The sequence below is a fragment of the Protopterus annectens genome, chromosome 2.part2 (genome assembly GCF_019279795.1).
Source record: "Protopterus annectens isolate FY-2018-M chromosome 2.part2, PAN1.0, whole genome shotgun sequence".
NCBI lineage: Eukaryota > Metazoa > Chordata > Ceratodontiformes > Protopteridae > Protopterus > Protopterus annectens.
The window spans coordinates 453849259-453868992 of record NC_056730.1 but is presented as its reverse complement, the minus strand read 5'-3'; the positions used below and the strand labels follow the sequence as shown (position 1 = coordinate 453868992).

The 19734-nt window shown below is 43.5% G+C and overlaps 1 protein-coding gene across 1 annotated transcript in view; it reads right to left on the bottom strand.

Moving 5' to 3' along the window:
- The window catches only part of HEXB (hexosaminidase subunit beta), a 783731-nt gene that overhangs the window by 458167 nt on the left and 305830 nt on the right, over positions 1 to 19734 (bottom strand). The window contains exon 5 of the mRNA XM_044064438.1: positions 4176 to 4277. Coding sequence (XP_043920373.1) covers positions 4176 to 4277 — 102 coding nt within the window. The remainder of the gene's footprint in view (positions 1 to 4175; positions 4278 to 19734) is intronic.

Genomic DNA, 19734 nt, shown 5'->3' with positions numbered 1-19734 from the left:
CCTTATGCATATACCTAACCATGCACTTACACCAAATGGAGTGGCTCCAGAGGTTTCTCACAAAAGAACGGAAGACTAAAGGGCCTATCCCTTTACTCCATCTCATATTGGTTACCAAGAGGGGACGTGTGCTTCGCCAATAAGGCTTTCTCTGATCCAGCCTGATGAAAATGTTACATATTTGCAAAAGAAATTATACGAAGGTTACCCAAACCACATTTGTGATTTCAACAGAACTTGCTGGAGAGACATATTCATATCCCAAAGGCTACCTCGTTTATGAAATAAACTTATCTTCATAAAACAAAGCCTGTCCCTCAATCTCTGCAAAAAGAATTTGGATAAATGGATGAAGAACTGTAAATTCACTCCCTGGGTACTACCCATGTCCCTTATGGGCAGAAACAGTCTGTAAAATGACTCAGGGCTCCAACACTAAGTCCCATTACTCTGATAATTCTCCGGATATGAGATGGATAGCAAAATATAGCATTGCCATATCCTGGGTATTACTGGCTAGGCTTGTAAAGGCTCTTGTGCCATTACCCTAGTAATCACCCAAGAACCTATGAAAATTGCAGAAAGTTAAGAAATGTGTTTGACATCCTGTACACTGATGCTGTCTACAGTCTCTGGGTTGATAATTAAGCTCCTGACCTTTACAGCTGGCAGAACTGGTTAATTAATTTTCCTGTGGAAAAGCAAATCTATGCAAATGCTTCCTTATACAGGAAGTGAGGTACAAGTGAGGAACCGAAATATATAAAAATGTGTGCTTGTTTTTTGCCTTCAGTTGTTTTTGCTTGGGTAATAAAAAGGTGACCAGTCCCATTCACACCTTTCAACTGTCCAGATTTTCACCTCATATATTTGGTCTACTCATAATTTGTGGTTTTCTGGAAAATCACCGAGGACTGAAGTCACTAAATGATATATATTCTATTTTCACACTTCAAATCCTTCAGAAAATGCATGCTAATACAAATCCTATTATTCTAGCAATCTTCTAAGTTTATAACAGCAATATTTAAAATCTGCCCCTATTTTCTGTGCCTTTGCCCCCCCCCTCCATTATTTTAGGCTTTATCTAGATTTCTTGTGCTAAGAGGGTGAGACGTATGTATGGTTTTGTGTAACTTTGCCATCTGCAATTTCTGTCTGGTTGTGATCTTCTAGGAATGTATAACAGAAAAGAGTTCAGAAAACTTGTAGTCTTATGAGTATCCAACATAGTTTACGTTTGAGACAGAGGTTTTCTTTAAATATTCCTTTGTATTTCACTGTGGCTATACAAATTGTTTTATACAGTAATGTACTGTAACATTTCAAATAATGTACTTATTCCATTTGCCTAGTCTGAAATAAGTTATGGCATGGTCATATGGGGAACACATTAAAAGAAATAACTAAAAAGGCTGCACGTGTTCAGAGGGTTTTCACAAGGAAGATGCAATGCAGAGTCTCAGTTATGAGGACAGACTATGGACGCTGGTTATGCACTCACCTTCTCACATGTAACATCATGGTGAAATGATTTTCTGTGCTTCATGGTTTTGCAATGTCTTGGACTAAAAACACGAGAAAGTGTTGAGACCTGGAAAGTGTCTACTTCACAAACTTAAATAAGTGGGTGAAATACAAAGAAATTAAACTGTTAATCAGTGGGACAACATATCAGAAATAAAAGAACACAAATTAATTCAAGACAGTTTTGAATATGGAGTGTAAAAGCATAAAGTAATACGGATCAGGCCTTGCAGTCATAATGAGATTCTGAGTAATTTACTGCAGCAAGTACAGATAAGTCAGTTCAGAAAGGGAATGAATAAATGTGACTAAAGACCGAGCCGTAGCACATTACGGCCTGAAAAGTCAGATTACAGTAGTATGCTGAAAGCATGTGCTTTACTGCTGAACTAGGTACAGTTATGGGTAATTAGCAAAATCATTTACCCTCAGAGGGAAGCAAGTGCTTTTAATGGGAAAGCTGTATGTGGGAGGTGGGGAGGGGCAGAAAAGCTAAAATGTTTTGAACATCTTTGCAAACTATACACCAGGCTCATGAGAGCTAAGCTTGCTCTGGAGACAATTATGACCCTTCCATATGAGTGGTCATTAGCATGACAGCCAGCTTTTCCCCATCCCGGGTATTTTTCCTTTCTCTGAAACAGTTTAACCTTGAACTCTGTATACATAATAGTGTAGAGGGCTGCAGCACCCTTTCTTTCTACAGTTTTTCTTATTGCAGATAGCACATTTTGTGGGTTTTTCTCCTTTGTGATCACAGTTCTGTAGGCCAATCAAACAACACAAAGGAGTCAAGGCTGAAAAATACTGGAAACGTGAGCCAGAAAACATCATAGAAAATTAAGTCTACATCACATGGGATCCCCCCCGTTACAAACAGTTCAAAAAATAGATGGTAGAAAAGTGGACATAGTGATCCATGAAAATAAGACAAAAATAGCATTGATCATTGAAATCGTCACACCCAGTGATTACAGTGTCTTGTGTACAGAGAGAAATAGTCATAAACTAATTAGGATTTGCAGGCAGAAACGATAGCAATGATACCCACACTGTTCCAATAGTAGTAGAAGCAAAGGGTCTTAGAAAAATGAATCTACCTTTGTATTTAGATGTTACCAATACATGTAACCCCGCATGAATTGCAGGAGGAGGAGTCATTACTGGGCACATTGCGGGTGTTGCGAATAGCGCTCCTGACTGACAAAGATTGAAATACTAATTTTATGAACTTTAATCGTACTTTCACTTAGGAAAGGGGTCCAGTCCCATCATGGTATTAGAAACCCTTTTTAATTTCTCTAAGTTTTTTGGGAGTCGAAGCCTTGTCATGGATCCTAAGCGCACAGGAAATCACTATCCTCTCCCGTATCTACTTATTCTTAGGCATGTGATACTACCATGTTTGGTTTAACTTGGCTGCTCTAGTAACCTGAACAAATGAAGTGTTTATACAAAGTGACTGACAGCATGCATTTCATGTTCCACTCTGGTTTGTAAAAGACTACTGCAAAGGGTTAAACTTGTATTCTTTCTTGAAATCTGCCCAGATATCCTATGGTGCACATTGAGTGTTGAGGTTCAAAATTCAACTAGATTACTTTTCTCACTCATCTACAGGGCCGGTGTTAGCATTTTGGGGGCCCTAGACACTTAGTCTAAGTATCACCCTGTCACTGCCACAGCTCCTAAGCGTCCTTTTAGTTCATGATGCAAACTTTTTAGGAGTAGTATGAACAGAATGACCTGTATCTGCAATGCCCTTACATAATTATATTATGACAGGCCTGCCTACCACACTATATGGCACTGTCTCACAAAGGTACATTTATAGTTAGTGGCACTTAGTTGCAACGGTGATACATAACAGCTCCATGTACAGGTCTGGAATTAGGTGAAATGGCACCCCAGGTACTGCCTATAGTTTCACAACACAGACAGACAGACACACAGACACATCCTCATTACCATGTCATTGGTAAAACATTTAATGGAATTGTGAAGTTTGTTACTTGATAAAACACTGTTACTATAACCACAGGCATCTTTGAATTTTAAGAGATATAAATAAGAGTTATTACCCACCTGGTTTATTAAGTGTACAAGATTACTGCACTAGCTTTTGTTGGTTTGACACATGTTATAAAATATCAAAATAAGATATCTTTTTGTGGTTGGGGGGCCCCCAGGAACAAGGTGCCCCACAGTGACCGCAGAGTTCGCTGGTGCCTAAAGCTGGCTATGCTCATCTAGCATCTCAGCTAGGCAAAATGTATCTGCTTTGTGCCAAGTGTGTGCCAGGACAGGCTCTGGCTCTCTTCATGATCCCAAATGGCAATGATAATTACAAATGAAATGACATACTATAAATGTACATAGCGTCATCACCTGTAATTAAACTGTATTTGCAAACAGCACTTGTACAGAATAAACAAATGTGGTTCTGAGTTGTTAATGCTGCCCAACTGTCCAGATAAAAGAAAAATAATGTGACATAAACCCTTAGCAACTATTATTGTATTGAGATATATTTTGTTCTTCTGTGAAGTACTGCATGAACTGTTATTTTTCCAGTTTTGCCACAAAACATTACCAGCCATTGTCATGTAACTAAAACCTACTAATGCATAATACTAAAAATGACTCACCTGGTCACTTAAATCAGGGAAGGCAGAGCTTTGATATGGGAAAGCCTGATTATCCACAATATGCCAGTGAAATACATTCAATTTGTTGATAGCCATGGCTTCCTTAAAAAGAAAAAGTACTGTTACACAAAAATACTTTAGTAGGAGTACTACAGAATGTATGCTGCTCTGTTTGCAACTATTACTTTAAGACAGTTACCAGTAGTTCATGACAGGTCAAATATGACAGCTTGTGCATACAACACATGCTTCTACAATAAAGGACAACTACACCTTAGATAAAAGTTTTCATTGCACCCTTACTGACTGCCATACTGCTATAGTACAGGTCCATTAAAGTCAATGGATGTGCCACATGTTTTTCTTCAGTTAATGTCGCTAAGGTTAAAGGTCACCTTTAATTTTCAGTGGCATCAGCACTGGAAAACAAATCTTATGAAGTATAATGCTGAAGAAAGAACAGACAGAAAATGTTAGTTGATAGGGTGAAGATATAAAAGTACAGTTTTGTACCTACCATAAATGTAGATGTTCCTTACACTTGGTAGTCAGGCTGCGTGGTCACATCAGGAGACTGACATCAGGGCGTCAAATCATGTACATGACCGACGTCATATCCTCAGTCTTTTCTTGCCCCAGATGTCAGAAGACCCTAACAAGAAAGGTCAAAACACAAAGACAACAAAACAACCAACCAACCACCCTAGCACTAATAATATGTACAATATATACAATATACACAATATTTACAATCCAACCCACACAACCGCCTCTAACAACAGGGGAAGGAGGGAGGGTATTTGGACTGCAGCAATGTGGATCTTGAACATCTACATTTATGGTAGGTACAAAACTGTACTATGTTCTTCATCTCACATTGCTGCAGTCCTTACACTTGTAGAATCCCAAAGCAGAGGTAAGGGAGGATGGCACAACTATAAAGAAGCAGGAGCTGCCAAAATGCCCTGTAAAATAGCAGTGGCAAAACCAGCCCTAGATTTAGAGTAAAGTGGAAGGTGATAATGCTTAGAGAAAGTATGGACTGAACTCCAAGTAGCTGCCTCCAAGATATCTTTAGTTGCCACCCCCCTTAAAAAAGCTGTTGAAGTGGCAGTAGCCCTAGTGGAATGAGGCCTAATCCCAGCTGGAACCTCCTTGCCATGATGGGAATAACAGAAAGCAATGCACAACCCAATCCACTTAGAAATAGTTTGTTTTGACACAGGCTTGCCCTGAGAACTCAAAGCAAAAGAAACAAATAACTGCTGAGACTGCCTGAACCCTTTAGTTCTGCTCAAATAATATCGCAACTGCCTGTGTATATCCAAAGTGTGCAAAATCTTTTCCCCTTTATTTTGGGGTTTGCATAAAAGGTAGGCAAATGAATAGTTTGGTTTAAAGCCACACTAGAAACCACTTTAGGCATAAAGGAAGGATTAGTACGCAAAGATACCCTATCCTTATGGAAAATTAAGAAAGGCTCAACTGCCATAAGGGCCTGTAATTCAGAAACCCTTCTCGCAGAGGTAATGGCCAACAAAAAAGCAGTCTTCCATGATAAATATTTCAACTCAGCAGTAGCTGCAGGCTCAAAAGGTTGTAGAGTGAGTTTCTCCAACACAAAATTGAAATCCCAAGCAGGAGTAGGAGCTCTCCGTGGGGGTCTTATATTCTTTGCCCCTCTAAGGAATTGCTTAAACAAAGGATGAGAAAACAATGGTGGGTCACAATCATAGTGAGCAGAAATTGCTGCAGCATGAATCTTAATAGAAGAGAAGGACAAACCTTTGTCCAGTAACTCAGTAAGATATTGAAGAGCCACACTTAAATTAGGCTTAGAAACATCAAATGCTTTTGCTGCACTCCAAAATAAAAATCTCTTCCATTTATCTGCATACACTTTCCTTGTACTAGGCCTTCTGGCCTCCAAAATAACATTCAAAACTTGCTGTGGAAGCTGAAACCCTCCAGGGTTTAAAACAGAATATGCCAGGCTGTCAGGTGAAGAGAGTGGAGTAAATGACTGTTCTCCTGAGACAGCAGGTGAGGAATCGAAGGTAAAGGCCATGGAGGCTCCCGTACCAGACTTCTCAGTAGTGGGTACCAATGCTGTCGAGGCCAATCTGGAGCTATTAAAATCATCTTCGGCTTGTCCTGTCTGACCTTCAGAAGTACCTTTGGGAGGAGAGGCAGAGGTGGAAACGCATACACATGAAGATTGCTCCAATTGAAGGAAAGAGCATCCACTTTCCAAGCTGTGGGATGAAAACTTTTTGTGCAAAACTTTGGCAGCTGGTAGTTTAGTGGAGAAGCGAACAGATCTATGTCTGGAGTTCCCCATGACACTGTCAATTTCTGAAACACATGAGGATCCAATTTCCACGGCTGGGGATCCATAATTTGTCTGCTCAACACATCTGCTAAGGAGTTCTGTGCTCCCGGCAGAAACCTTGCCTGTAGATTTAGCTTTAAACTGAGAGCAGTCTCCCACAAAATCATTGCTTGTCTGCACAGAGGATAAGAATGAGTTCCCCTTGCTTGTTGATGTACCACATGACAGTTGTGTTGTCTGTTAGAATCAACACCTGCCCTGGAAGAAGTAAATCCTTGAAAGCTATTAATGCAAATTGGACTGCTAACATCTCCTTCAGGTTGATATGTAGATGCAGAAGTCTGGCAGGCCACGTGTCTTGTATCCACTTTCCATTTAGATGAGCTCCCCAAGCTTTGTCTGAGGCATCTGTCGTTAGAATCTGACTCGCCTCTGGCGGGTCACAGAGAGTCCCTTGTTTAGGTGACATTCCTGAGCCCACCACAAAAATTCCTTTTGAATGCAAGGTATTATCTGAATGACAGTGTCCATATCTTGGCAGTGCTGTGTCCATACATTTTGAGATACCATTGTAGCTTCCTCATATGCAGTTTGGCACTGGGAAGCACCAGAATACAAGATGCCATGAACCCCAAGGCTTGAAGGACTGTCCTTGCAGTCAGCCTGGACTGATGAGACAATTGATGGAAGTAAAGAGAAAGATTCTTTTGTTTGTCCGGGGTCAAAAGGCCATCTGGGATGCTGTATTCAGTCTCACACCCAGAAAGCACATGTCCTGAGAGGGTACTAGACTGGACTTTATTTCGCTCACAGAATACCCCAGGCATCTTAGCACTGCTATCACATAGTGTAGATGATGAAGAAGTTCGTCCTTTCCTTGAGCCAGAATCAGGCAATCGTCCAAATAAGGATAGATCTGTATTCCTCTTAGCCTGAAGAAAGCTATCACTGGAGCCAGAACCTTCGTGAACACTCTGGGCGCAGTAGATAAGCCAAAGGGCAATGCAGAGAACTGATAATGAAAAGTCCCAGCCCGAAAACGTAGATACTTCCTGCAACTTAGCCTGATAGGAACATGAAGGTAAGCCTCCTTGAGATCCAGAGTCACCATCCAGTGATCTTTGCCCAGCAGAGGTAAAAGCTGTTGTAACGTCAACATTTTGAACTTGGGAATGTCCAGATAAGTGTTGAGGATAGATAAATCCAAAACTGGTCTCCACGTGTTCCCCTTCTTTGGTACTAGGAACAGGCGAGAATAAAATCCTAGGCCCACTTCTGACATAGGGACCGGTTGTATGGCTCCCATTTGGAGCAGCAGAGAAATCTGTTTGTGAGCCTCTATTCTTTGCTGAGGAGGAACGTCTGGCATGCCTTTGAAAGGAGGCAAGGTATGGAAATAAAACCTGTAACCTTGGTGTATGATATCCAATACCCATCTGTCTTGGGTAATTAAACTCCAATTTTCCTTGAAAAGTGCCAACCTTCCTCCCAAAGGTGCTGCCAGACGAGAAGGCTCTGGCAGCTGAAAAGGTAGGTCATTGGGTCTGTTTACGAAAGGACTGACCCCTGCCCTCACCAAGACTGTGCAGGTGAACTCCTGTTCTAGGCCTGAAAGAGCCCTGAGCTCTGCCCCTACCACGTCTAGACCTACCCCTAGACTGGGAATCATAAGAAGGATACGTCCACCCCTTGGTAGGCCAATTTCTGCTAAACTTCGGAGGCTGAACCTGCAAAAAATCTTTAACAGTCTGCATAGACTTAGCCTTATCGTCCATTTTCTTTAAGACTGCCTCAACAGTTGAACCAAATAACACATCAGATTGTAAAGGAGCATCTAAAATCCTTGTCTTAACATGGTCAGCTAAATTCTGATCCCTTAGCCAGGCGTGCCTGCGAAGAACTGATCCAGTGGCAGCCACCCTAGACGAGGCCTGTACAGCATCAAAACCACATTGCAAAGAATGCTTACCCACTTGTTCAGAGACATGTACCAAATCTTGTAACTCTTTACAGTCAATACCTTCCGCCAGAGCATCTACCTTAGACTTCAATTGAGACAGTAGATAGTTTTGGTATTTCAACATGTGAAACTGGCAATTCAGAGCCCTCATAGCAAGGGTAGAAGAAGTATAGACTTTCTTTCCCCATCTATCCAAAGCCCTGGCCTCTTTATCTGGAGGAACCGGATTTTTAACAACAGAAGCCTTAACACCCTTAGGCCCCTGACTAACAGTTTCTGGGTCCGCCTAGGACTCTTAAAAAGATACTTATGAGCTTCAGGCACCCTATAATACCTATCCGGCTTAACAGGAGCAGGAGGCAAAGAATCAGGATTAAGAGAGGCCTCTGCAAACACATCCTCCACAACATCCAGAACAGGAGGTATAGCCAAAGGTCTATGCTGGGGTAGAAACAAAAATCCCTAAGCCTTTTCCTGGAATCAGAGAAGTCCTGACCTTCCCACTTAAAATGCTCCCTCATGGAATGAAGAGTCTCTGAAAAGAAAAATCCTCAGGAGGAGAAGCAGAAGGAGTAGAATCATCCACATCAGAATCAGAATAAGGAGAGTACTCCTGCAAGTCTTCAGTCAAGACTCTGAAACATCTGAAGCCTGCTCAAAACTCCCCAACTCAGGTTCCACCCTAGGCCTCTTATCAGGAGGGGGCAAAGAACCCCTAATCAAGGTAATCAAATCTTCTGCCATTTTAAGCATATGCTTCTTGGGCACAGATCCTGAAGAACTAGGAGTGACACCAACTGAAGCTAAACCTGGCCTGCCTCTGGGAGAAGCCTTGGAAACAGAAGGAGAAGGCCTAACCACCCTGGGAAGGGAGGGGAGTACAGTAACCTGAGAAGCCCCTTCAGCCTGACCTGCCTCCTGAGAGGCCACATCTTGCAATAACAAGGTCTGGCCCTGGGACTCCAGAGAAACCTCCGGTGGAACCACCGCTCCACCGACACCTCTAAAGAACCGGCGTCCGCACGGACGACTGCCTAACCTGGGCTTAGCTGCCTTACCCTTGCGCTTCTTCGAACAAGCGGACGCCGAGGCATCGGACGGCATATTATAATCGCACCGCTTCAAGACTAACCTGGCACAATCTAACCTTCTCTTAATAGTGCGCTTATTGAATCTAGCACAAAGCGACACCCAACAACGTCGTGCTCAGGCCCTAAACAAGGAATACACAAAGTATGATAATCTCTATGCGGTATCTGTTTCCCACAAGAAATACAGTTATTCACTTTTTCTGACATCCGGTAAACCACTGAGGCAAGAAAAACTAAAATATTCCAACGGGTACTTAGCCAACTTTGACTCGGTCTGAAACTCCGAAAAATTTCAGAACGCCAACGGCACTTGCAACGCTGCTTCTGCATCGGACCATGCGGCAAAAAAGACTGAGGATATGACGTCGGTCATGCGCATTTGTACCCTGACGTCCTGATGTCAGTCTAATGCGCCTTGACCGACGTCAGCCTTATACTTTGATATTCGGGCCGACCGAGGACAGCGGACTACCCACGTGTAAGGACTGCAGCAATGTGAGATGAAGAACATCTGGGACTTTATGCACCACATACAATGGTGCAATAGAAGTCACTGAAATGTGACAAATCACTAAGAATACTTTCACATGCAAGTCGCACTGAAATACAGATCCTGCAGATTCTGAAAGTATGCAGCAATTCTGATGTACTGCCACTCTAACATAATGGAAAGAAGATCCTGCAGGTAAATGAAAGACATTCTGACCTCATGATTATTTTCCTCCAAATGCATCTTTTGCCCTTAGAATATGTCAGTGCATCCACCCCAAACAGATCACTTATGTTTAGAACAAAATAAAAAAACACTGCTGCAGAGATTTGCACTGCAAAGACTATCAAAATACAAAAATTCAATTTTTTTTTAGTTCCTGGCCGACTCCAGATCCATTCGTAAAGCTAGTCTTTTCAACCTCTGGTTTTCTAAGTATAAATTCAGGGCTGCCAGACGACTGTGGAGAGTTTTGGGAACGAACGACTGCCGGATGCTACAGGTATTATGGTCGTATTCACGGTCTACACACAGTTTGTTCATAGGTTGGTACTAGGCTATCGGCTCTAGGGCCTGTACAAGCCTAGCCATAACAATTCCCTGGATATTTCTTCCCACAATATTTACTTCTCTGGACCCCTGTCTATCAGGGCGACTGACATGATCCTTGGGGTGAATTTCCTATCTCCCATTCAGTCATCAAGGTTCCGTTTGAAGAGGGCCAAGGAGGAGCTCTGCTTGACATGTATGGACAGTCTATTCCATAGTATGGGAAGTCTCTGGGTTAGGAACCTATCCCCCCGGCATGCTTTGTTCATTGTGATGACAAGGTTTAGATCCCTGGAGCATGCGACTCTGAGGGATTGGGATATTTTTTTAAGTGGAGCATGTCCAACAGCTCAGGGTTTGACATGGCCTTGTATGTTAAGCAGAGATCGCATCTGAGTAGACAATATGCCACAGAGTATAGCTGGAGTCTTTTTGGACGGTCAGCATATGGCATCAGCTTTAGGCCTATGATTCTTTTAGTGAGGTATTTCTGTGGCCTTTCCAGCTGTTGCAGATGTCTTGTGAGGTACACAACCAAATGGGGCATTATACTCTATAATGGGTCTAATGAGGGATGAGTACAGTGGGACAATGACCTCCTTTTTTCTGGAAGAAAGGCCCTTAGTGATGAGATGTGCCACATAGGATTTCCTGACTGTTGTGGCGATGTGGTTATGGAAAGTGAGACCACTGTCTATCTGTGTCCCTAAGTCTCTCATCACACTTTTGATGTTTAGTGTACTGCCACCTATGTGGTAATTCATGGGTACATGTTTTTTTTCCAAAGGGGATAACTATACATTTCTTGGCATTAAGCTTGAATCCATGGCTCTGGCACCAGGCATCTGTTTCTGTAAGACCCTTCTGTAGAATATCCACATCATTTGGGGATTCAATAGTGGCTCCCAGTTTGCAGTCATCTGCAAACTTTGTTAGCCAGAGTCCCTTAGTGTTGGCCTGTACTTCAGAGAAGTAGATGCCAAACAAGAGTGGTCCCAGGACTGAACCCTGAGGTACTCCACTTCTCTGGAGCTGGATTTGGAGTCGGCTACTTTTACAGTCTGGGCTCTGTCAGTAAGCCAGTTGGCAACCCATCGAGTGACGTAGGGATTTATGCCCAACTTAGTAAGTTTATCTATGATTCCAGAGTGGGGGATGGTATAGAAGGCCTTGGCAAGGTCCAGATAGGCTGTGTGGACCGCCTTACCCTCGTCCACAGCTCTGGAGACTGATTTGAAGATGTCAATCAGGTTCAGGAGACAAGATCGGCCCTTCACAAACCCAAACTGGGTGGGGTCCAGTGTTTGAAGGTTGCCAATGTCTTTGTTTATAAGTTCATGATAATGCGTTCCATGCCCTTGCAGATCAGGCTCGTCAGACTGATGGGACGGTAGTGATGGATGTCAAGGGTGAATTGCTTATGGTCAAACCTGACCAATGAGGGGGTGACCACTGGTGTGGCACATCTATCTCCCATGTTGGTAATGACCAGGTCTAGGATATTGGAGCCCCTGGTGGGACAATGGATTAGTTGATCCAGGCCGTTGGAATTCATGAATTCCAAGAACCATTGGGAAAAAGGAGTTGGTACCCGAGTAGTTTTCCCAGTTAATGGCAGGGTAGTTGAAATCACCCAGTATTAGGGTGTTTGGTTGAATCTTGATCTTTTCCAGTATGTTTTGAAAGTGTAGTGAGAATCTTGGGGCATGGTGGGGGATCTGTAGCAAGCTACAATTTGGATTGCAGTCTTACCTAGTGTTAGTTGCACCTGGAGAATTTCAGATGCATTGTGTTGGAAAACTAGCCTGGAGCTGTGAATATCCTTGGTGAATATGGACACTCCTCCACCTTTAGTGTTTTGGTCTTGGTTTTGTTGCAGAAAAGTGTGGTAAGAGTTGTAGCCTGGTATTGCAGGGGTGCTCTCTGGAGCTTTGAACCAAGTCTCAGTTACTGCACAGATATCCATGTTCTCCATTTTTAGGAGTGCCTCGAGAGAGTGCATTTTGAGGTTTAGACTTCTAGCATTGAGTAGCATTACCTTCAGATTTTACATGCTTGCATCTGTTACGGTGGTGGTTTTGTCCTTTGAACCTTGCCTAAAAAAGGCACTACAGGGGTGGCAAGAGCTTTAGCCAGTAACCTGAATCCCAGGGGTGACAGGTGCAGACCATCTCTGGCAAAGCATTGTGGTTTGTCGATCATGTCTTCCCAGGCAGACAGATACTGGATCCCCTTTGAATGACACCAGAAGCTTAGCCAATTGCTGAAGTCAATCATTTTGTCCTTATATTATGGTATCATTCTGGGCGAAGGCAGGATGCTACTCAGGGCTAGGGTCATACCTGCCAGGGCCACATGATCTGAGAGCTCTTTCATGTCTCTTTTCATATAGTCCAGGGAGGTATGTCTCAAGTCATTCACTCCAGCATAGACAATGACAGAGTCGTATTTGTACTTGTTGTGGAGTGACCTGAGTGCATGCATTATGTGGAGGATCCTGGCACCTAACAGGCAGCTGACTGTAATTTTCTCCTTGTTCAGCCTGGTGAGTGGGACATCAGTGTGCCTGACTATAGAGTCACCTATGATTAAAGTGTTAGGTACATTGTCTTGCCTTAGGGGCTGTTGTTGGGTGGCACACTGGTGTTGTGAGCTGTGTGTCACTTTGGTTGTGACTGGTGTTTGTTTGTGTTTCAGCTTCGGAGGTCCTTGTTGCTTGGGTAGGTTAATGTTAAGGGCCTCTGCATATGTGGGTTTAGTGTTGCTATGTGTGGGTGTTGATGGTGTGGGTTTTAAAGGGCTATGAGTTGCTTGAGGTGTAGTGCAGGTGTTAACCCTCTCCTCTTTGAGTGTCTAGCACAATCTTGGCAGGAGAGAGCTTTGCTTCCAGTTTGGCTATGTAAGTGCATCTCTCGCAGGTTGTAGTGTTGGGTGGTAGGAGGAAAGGGTTGTCTGTGTACATGAGGCAGTTGCCGCATTGCCCCAGAATGCCCAGATTCACCAGGTGGACAGGAGAAATCACCGGAAGCTGACCTTTGGACATGCCTGTTTAGGTGCTTTTTTTTGTAAAGTATAAGAGCTGTTTTCCCTTACCTTTGCAAGGTACTTTGCAATTATAGGCGGTTTAGTGCTTTCGATTAAATTTCTCCTTATTGACATGGAGAGTTGAGTGCTTGTATCAGTTTCAGGCTTCCTAGTGCTTGTCAGCAGGTTCTAGAGCAAGTGCTAGTTACAGGGGTTCAGATTTTAGTGCTACTACTGAGAAACCAGCTAATTCTAAGGGAAAATTTGAAGAGCAGACTTTCTGGAATAGAGTAGCCTCGCAGTGCTGCACAATGCGAAAAATGTGCAAACACACGTGTTTTTAAGCCAGAAAGTTGAAAGGGGTAGAAATCAGCCCAAAAAGGCTAATAAAATTACAATTTCAGAGCTGGAAACCACTCCTCTAGTGTTAGATAGGCAGTACAATGCTCACCACTCCCCACTGGTAAGCAGTAGGACTTCCCTCTACCACAGAAAATAAAGTCCTGAGACAAGCAAAGCTGGGATCTGGACTGGCTAGGAAAGGTGGGAAACGAGCAAACAAGACAGTATTTTTTTTTTTTTTTGTTAAAACAGGCAAAACAATGCAATAATACAGTAAATAAACACAGAAAAGGATAACACAGTTTGTGTAGTTCTAAACAGTAAATGCAATTAAAACTCTACAAAAGTAGCAATTTAAAACTTTTTAAATGAAGCGAGGCAAGTGCACAACTGAAAAACAATTTAAGAGGCAGTAATACAGCAGAATAAGTAGCTAGTCTACATATACAGAGAAGTCTATATATATATATATATATATATATATATATATATATATATATATATATATATATATATATATATACAGAAAAGCAGCTAAAACACAAAATTCAGATGCAGTGCAACCTAGAGCACTTGAATCTTTGTGCGGAATTTGATGTCTGCACCTACATTTTCCCTTCCTAACGGAATCGGCTACGAAAACAAGCAACAACCTAAATTCAAGCAATTATAATAAAAGTTTTCCCAATGGGGTACTTATCTTTAGACTTCTTGAAGACAGTGGAGCAAAGCAATCGATCTGACGTTCGACTGCAGCAGAGAAGTTCTGAGGTCTGTGCGTGCAGACGTCACATTTAAGGCCCCTGGGTTTATGGCCCGGCATGTAAAGTACAGTTTTGTACCTACCATTAAATGTAGATGTCCGATAGGTATGCATCTGCAGTCATCACATATGGGTTTGTCCTGCCTCAGGCAGCCCTTCGGTCGGCCGGATTCCAAAGTCTGGGTCCGGCATCGGCTGAAGTCGCCCCTTCCCCGACGTCAGAGCGCCTGGGGTATAAAAGCGTCAGCCGACACCATCTTCCTCAGTTTTTCTTGCCCCAGATGCCAGGTGCCCTCTAAGGAAGGTTAAATTTGGAGAAATGCAATAAATTCCAAACATGCACAAAAATATATACATATATAAAAACAAATACACCATAATAGATAACCCCAGCTAGCTATGAGAGGGGAATGTACCCAAGAAATACCACAGAGGGGAAGGAGGGAGGGTAAACCTGACTGCAGATGCATACCTATCGGACATCTACATTTATGGTAGGTACAAAACTGTACTATGTCCTTCAAGGATGCATCTGCAGTCATCACATATGGGTAGAATACCATAGCCAATCTGGGGGTGGAGGATCTATGTAAAGGATAGTGTAGCTAAAATGCCCTGCAGGACTGCCATAGCAAAGCCTGCTCTGGATCTGGAATATAAAGGTAAGTTGTAATGCTTGGAAAATGTATGCACGGAGCTCCATGTAGCAGCTTCTAAAATGTCCTTGGTAGCCACCCCTCTTAAGAAGGCTGTGGAGGTGGCTGTGGCTCTGGTCGAATGAGGTCTAATGTTAGCTGGTACAGTTTTTCCATGAAAGGAGTAACAGAAACGAATGCAATTCCCTATCCATTTTGAAATTGTCTGTTTTGAAATTGCTTTTCCTTGTGCACCAGCAGCATATGCTACAAACAACTGGTCAGTTTTTCTGTAATTTTTAGTTCTGTCCAAGTAGTAGCGCAACTGTCTGTGTATGTCCAGGGTGTGCAGAAGCTTTTCCCCTTTGTTTTGTGGATTTGGAAAGAAGGTAGGCAGGTGAATAGCTTGGTTTAATGAGACCCTAGATACCACCTTTGGCATAAATGAAGGATTGGTTCTCAATGAGACTCTGTCTTGATGGAAAATAAGAAATGGCTGTACTGCCATGAGGGCCTGTAACTCAGATACTCTTCTTGCTGAGGTTATGGCCAGAAGGAAGGCAGTCTTCAAGAGAGGAACTGTAGTTCTGCAGATGCTGCTGGTTCAAAGGGAGGCAGTGTTAGTTTTTCCAACACAAAGTTAAGGTCCCAAGTAGGCACTGGTGGTTTCCTTGGAGGATTGATGTTTTTAATTCCTCTTAGAAACTGTCTTAGCAGAGGATGAGAGAAGACAGGTGGATCAGTATTGTACTCTGCTGAAATTGCTGAAGCATGAATTTTAATGGAAGAGTAAGACAGGCCATTGTGGAGCATTTCTGCCAAATATTCCAGGATATGTGCCATGTTCATAACTGTTCCATCTAGGCCCTTTGAGGTGCTCCAGGTGTGAAATCTTTTCCATTTTGCTGAGTATGCTTTCCTTGTGGAAGGCCTGCGAACTTCCATGATGATATCCTTCACTCTCTTGGATAGCTTATCCTGGTGATGAGTCAAGGTATTTTCCAGGCAGCTAGTTGCAATGTTTTCAGGTTGGAATGCAGAGTTTGGTAACTGTGCTGTGTCAGGAGAAGCGGCCATTGTGGCAGAAGCCATGGTTTTGTCCATGACATGCTCTTTAGCAATGGGTACCAGTGCTGTCTTGGCCAGTCCGGAGCTATCAGAATCACTCTTGGCTGCTCTGCCCTGATCTTCAGTAAGACCTTGGTCATTAATGGAAGAGGAGGGAATGCATACACTGTTAGAGTTCTCCAGCTGAAAGAGAGGGCGTCCACTTTCCATGCTTGTGGGTGGTATGTCCTTGAGCAGAATTTCTCCAGCTGATGATTGTGTGGGGAGGCACAGAGGTCTACGTCCGGTCTCCCCCATGATTGTGCTATCTGATGGAAGATGTCTGGGTGCAGCATCCATTCGTGTGCATCCATGGTGTTCCTGCTTAAGCTGTCCGCCAGTATATTGTCCTTTCCTGGTACAAACTGGGATTGCAGTTGTATATTGAGAGTCAAGGAAAGTTCCCATAGATTCATTGCCAGTCTGCAAAGAGGGTAGGAATGGGTGCCTCCTTGCTTGTTTATGTACCACATAACTGTAGTGTTGTCTGTCCTTATTAGCAGGTGGCCCTGATGTAGAAATAACTTGAAGGCCTCGATTGCATGTATCACTGCCAGCATTTCCTTTTGGTTTATGTGCATGCGTAGCTCTTTTTGTGACCATAGACCTTGAATGCATCTTCCTTCCATGTGTGCTCCCCATCCGTGGTCTGAAGCGTCTGTTGTAATGGTTTGGCTGGCTATTGGTTTGCTGAAGGGCAAACCCCTGTTTGACAGGCTTGCTTGAGCGCACCACAGAAATTCCCTTTGAAGGCATGGGATGAGTGGTATCCAAGTTTCCAAGCTGCGACTGTGCTGAGTCCATAAACTCCTTAGGTACCATTGGAGTTTCCTCGTATGTAGCCTTGCTTGAGGAATCAGAAGAATGCAAGAAGCCATGTAACCCAGGGCCTGCAGGATTTTCCTTGCAGTCAGCTGAGTTTGTCTTGACAGGTTTTTGAAGTAATCCGGTAGTTGGTTTTGTTTTTCTTCTGTGAGGAAAGCCATTTGGGTGGTTGTGTCTAGATCCGCACCCAGAAAAGTTATTCTTTGGGATGGTACAAGTCTTGACTTGTGCATGTTGACTGTATATCCCAAGGCCTGAAGAAGATAGATGGCATAATTCAAGTGTTTTACCAACATTTGTTGGCTGTCAGCTTGTATAAGGCAGTCGTCCAGATACGGGTATATTTGCATCCCCTGAAGTCTGCAGTGTGCAATTACTGATGCCAGGCATTTCGTGAATATTCTGGGCGCAGTAGATAAGCCAAAGGGCAATGATGAGAATTGATAATGCTCTGAACCTGCAAGAAATCTGAGGTGTCTTCTGCAGCTTTGTCTGATAGGGACATGCAGGTATGCCTCCTTGAGGTCCAGAGTTATCAGCCAAGACCCCTTGCCCAGCATGGAAAGGAGTTGCTGCAGAGTCAGCATTTTGAATTTTGGCACAATGAGGTAAGTATTTAGTGCGGACAAGTCGAGAATAGGCCTCCATTGCTTTTCTTTTCTTGGAACAAGGAAGAGTCTGGAATAAAATCCTTGGCCTTGTTCTGCGAGAGGAACCTTTTCTATTGCTTTCATTTTCATTAAGTTGGAGATTTGTTTCAAAGCCTCTGCCCTTTGATTTGGTGTCAGGTCTGGCATGCCTCTTCTTTTCGGTAATGTGTGGAAATGGAACCTGTATCCTTTGTCTATTATTTGTAGTGTCCATTTGTCCCTTGTAATAATGTGGCAATTTTCTGAAAATAAGGAAAGCTTTCTGCCCAAAGGTGCTTCCAATTGAGCCCTGGTTGGCAGAGTCAAGGTAAAGTCATTGAGCCTGTCCTTGTGCAGCAGTTGTAGGCCCTGCACTACCTCTCTGGTTGGGAGGCTGCCATTGACGTCCTCTGTAGGAGCCTCTAGCTTGCCCTCTACCTCTGGCACTCCTGTTCTTGCCTCTCTGAAATCTGTCTGTGTCTGGAAAGGACCAGTTCTTGGAAGGCCAATTTCTGCTGAATCTTGGTGGTTGGACTTGCATAAAATCTTTGACTGTTTGTACAGATTTTGCCTTTTCTTCAAATTTCTTTAAGACCTCCTGAGCAGTGGAGCCAAATAACTTTTGCTTTTCCAGTGGAGCATCCAGAAGCTTTGCTTTAACATGGTCTGGCAGAGATTGTTCTTTCAGCCAAGCATGCCTACGTATGACTGCACCTGTCATTGCTGACCTACATGAAGCTTCCAATGCATCATAACCACACTGCAAGAAATGGTTGCAAACCTGTTGAGAGTTATGTGCCAGATCCTGAAGTGATTTGCGATCTAGGGGTTCAGGTGAAGACAGCTTTTTATGCAATTCATCTAACAAATATTCTTGGTACTGTATCATATGAAATTGGCAGTTTAAAGCCCTCATAGAAAGGGTAGCAGAAGTATACACTTTTTTACCCCATCGCTCTAAAGCCCTGGACTCCCTTTCAGAGGGGAGTGGATTTTTTGCAGTGACAGCTGCAACCCCTTTAGGGCCCTGGGAAATAGTTTCTGCATCAGCAGAGTGGGCCTTGTAAAGGAAAAGATGTGATTCCGGGACCCTGTAGTACCTATCGGGTTTGGCAGGAGGCGGAGGGGAGAGTGTCAGGGGTTGTGCTGGATTCAGAGTACACATCATCAATGACATTCAAAACAGGGGGAATAGCCAAAGGTCTATGCTGAGGCAAATGCAAGAAGGTCCTTAATCTCTTCCTGGAATCAGAGAATTCCTGGCCCTGCCATTGGAAATGCTCCCTCATAGTGTGCAGAGTTTCCCCAAAAGACAGTTCTTCAGGAGGGGAGGCCGAAGGGATAGATTCCTCTGCATCTGAATCCTCATAGGCCGAAAAAGCCTCCTCCTGGTAGTTCGAGAGGGCAGAGCCATCAGAGGCCTCATCTGAGGAGAGGGGATCAGAGGGCTCAACCCTGGGCCTTTTTTCTGTAGGAGGTTGAGAGCCCCTGTCCGGATGAAGCTGAGAGCCCCTAATTAATGAAATAAGGTCCTCCGCTAGACTAAGGATCTGAGAACCTGTAGTGGGTCCCTGAGGGATAACCCTGGGAGGCATAGATTTTGAGTGTTTAGCAGCTTTAGCCCTAGAGAATGCCTTAATAGACATGGATGCAGGAGGCCTGGCTGCACCACGTGCTGGTGTAGTTTTGTCTAAGGGAATGGTGTCGGAAGGTTCCTGGACACCAGATTCCAAAGGAGATTCAACAACCGAGACAGTAGTGGCCTCCGGAGCCGAGGTTGTCGGTTATTACGGTTTCGGTGGACGGTAGTAC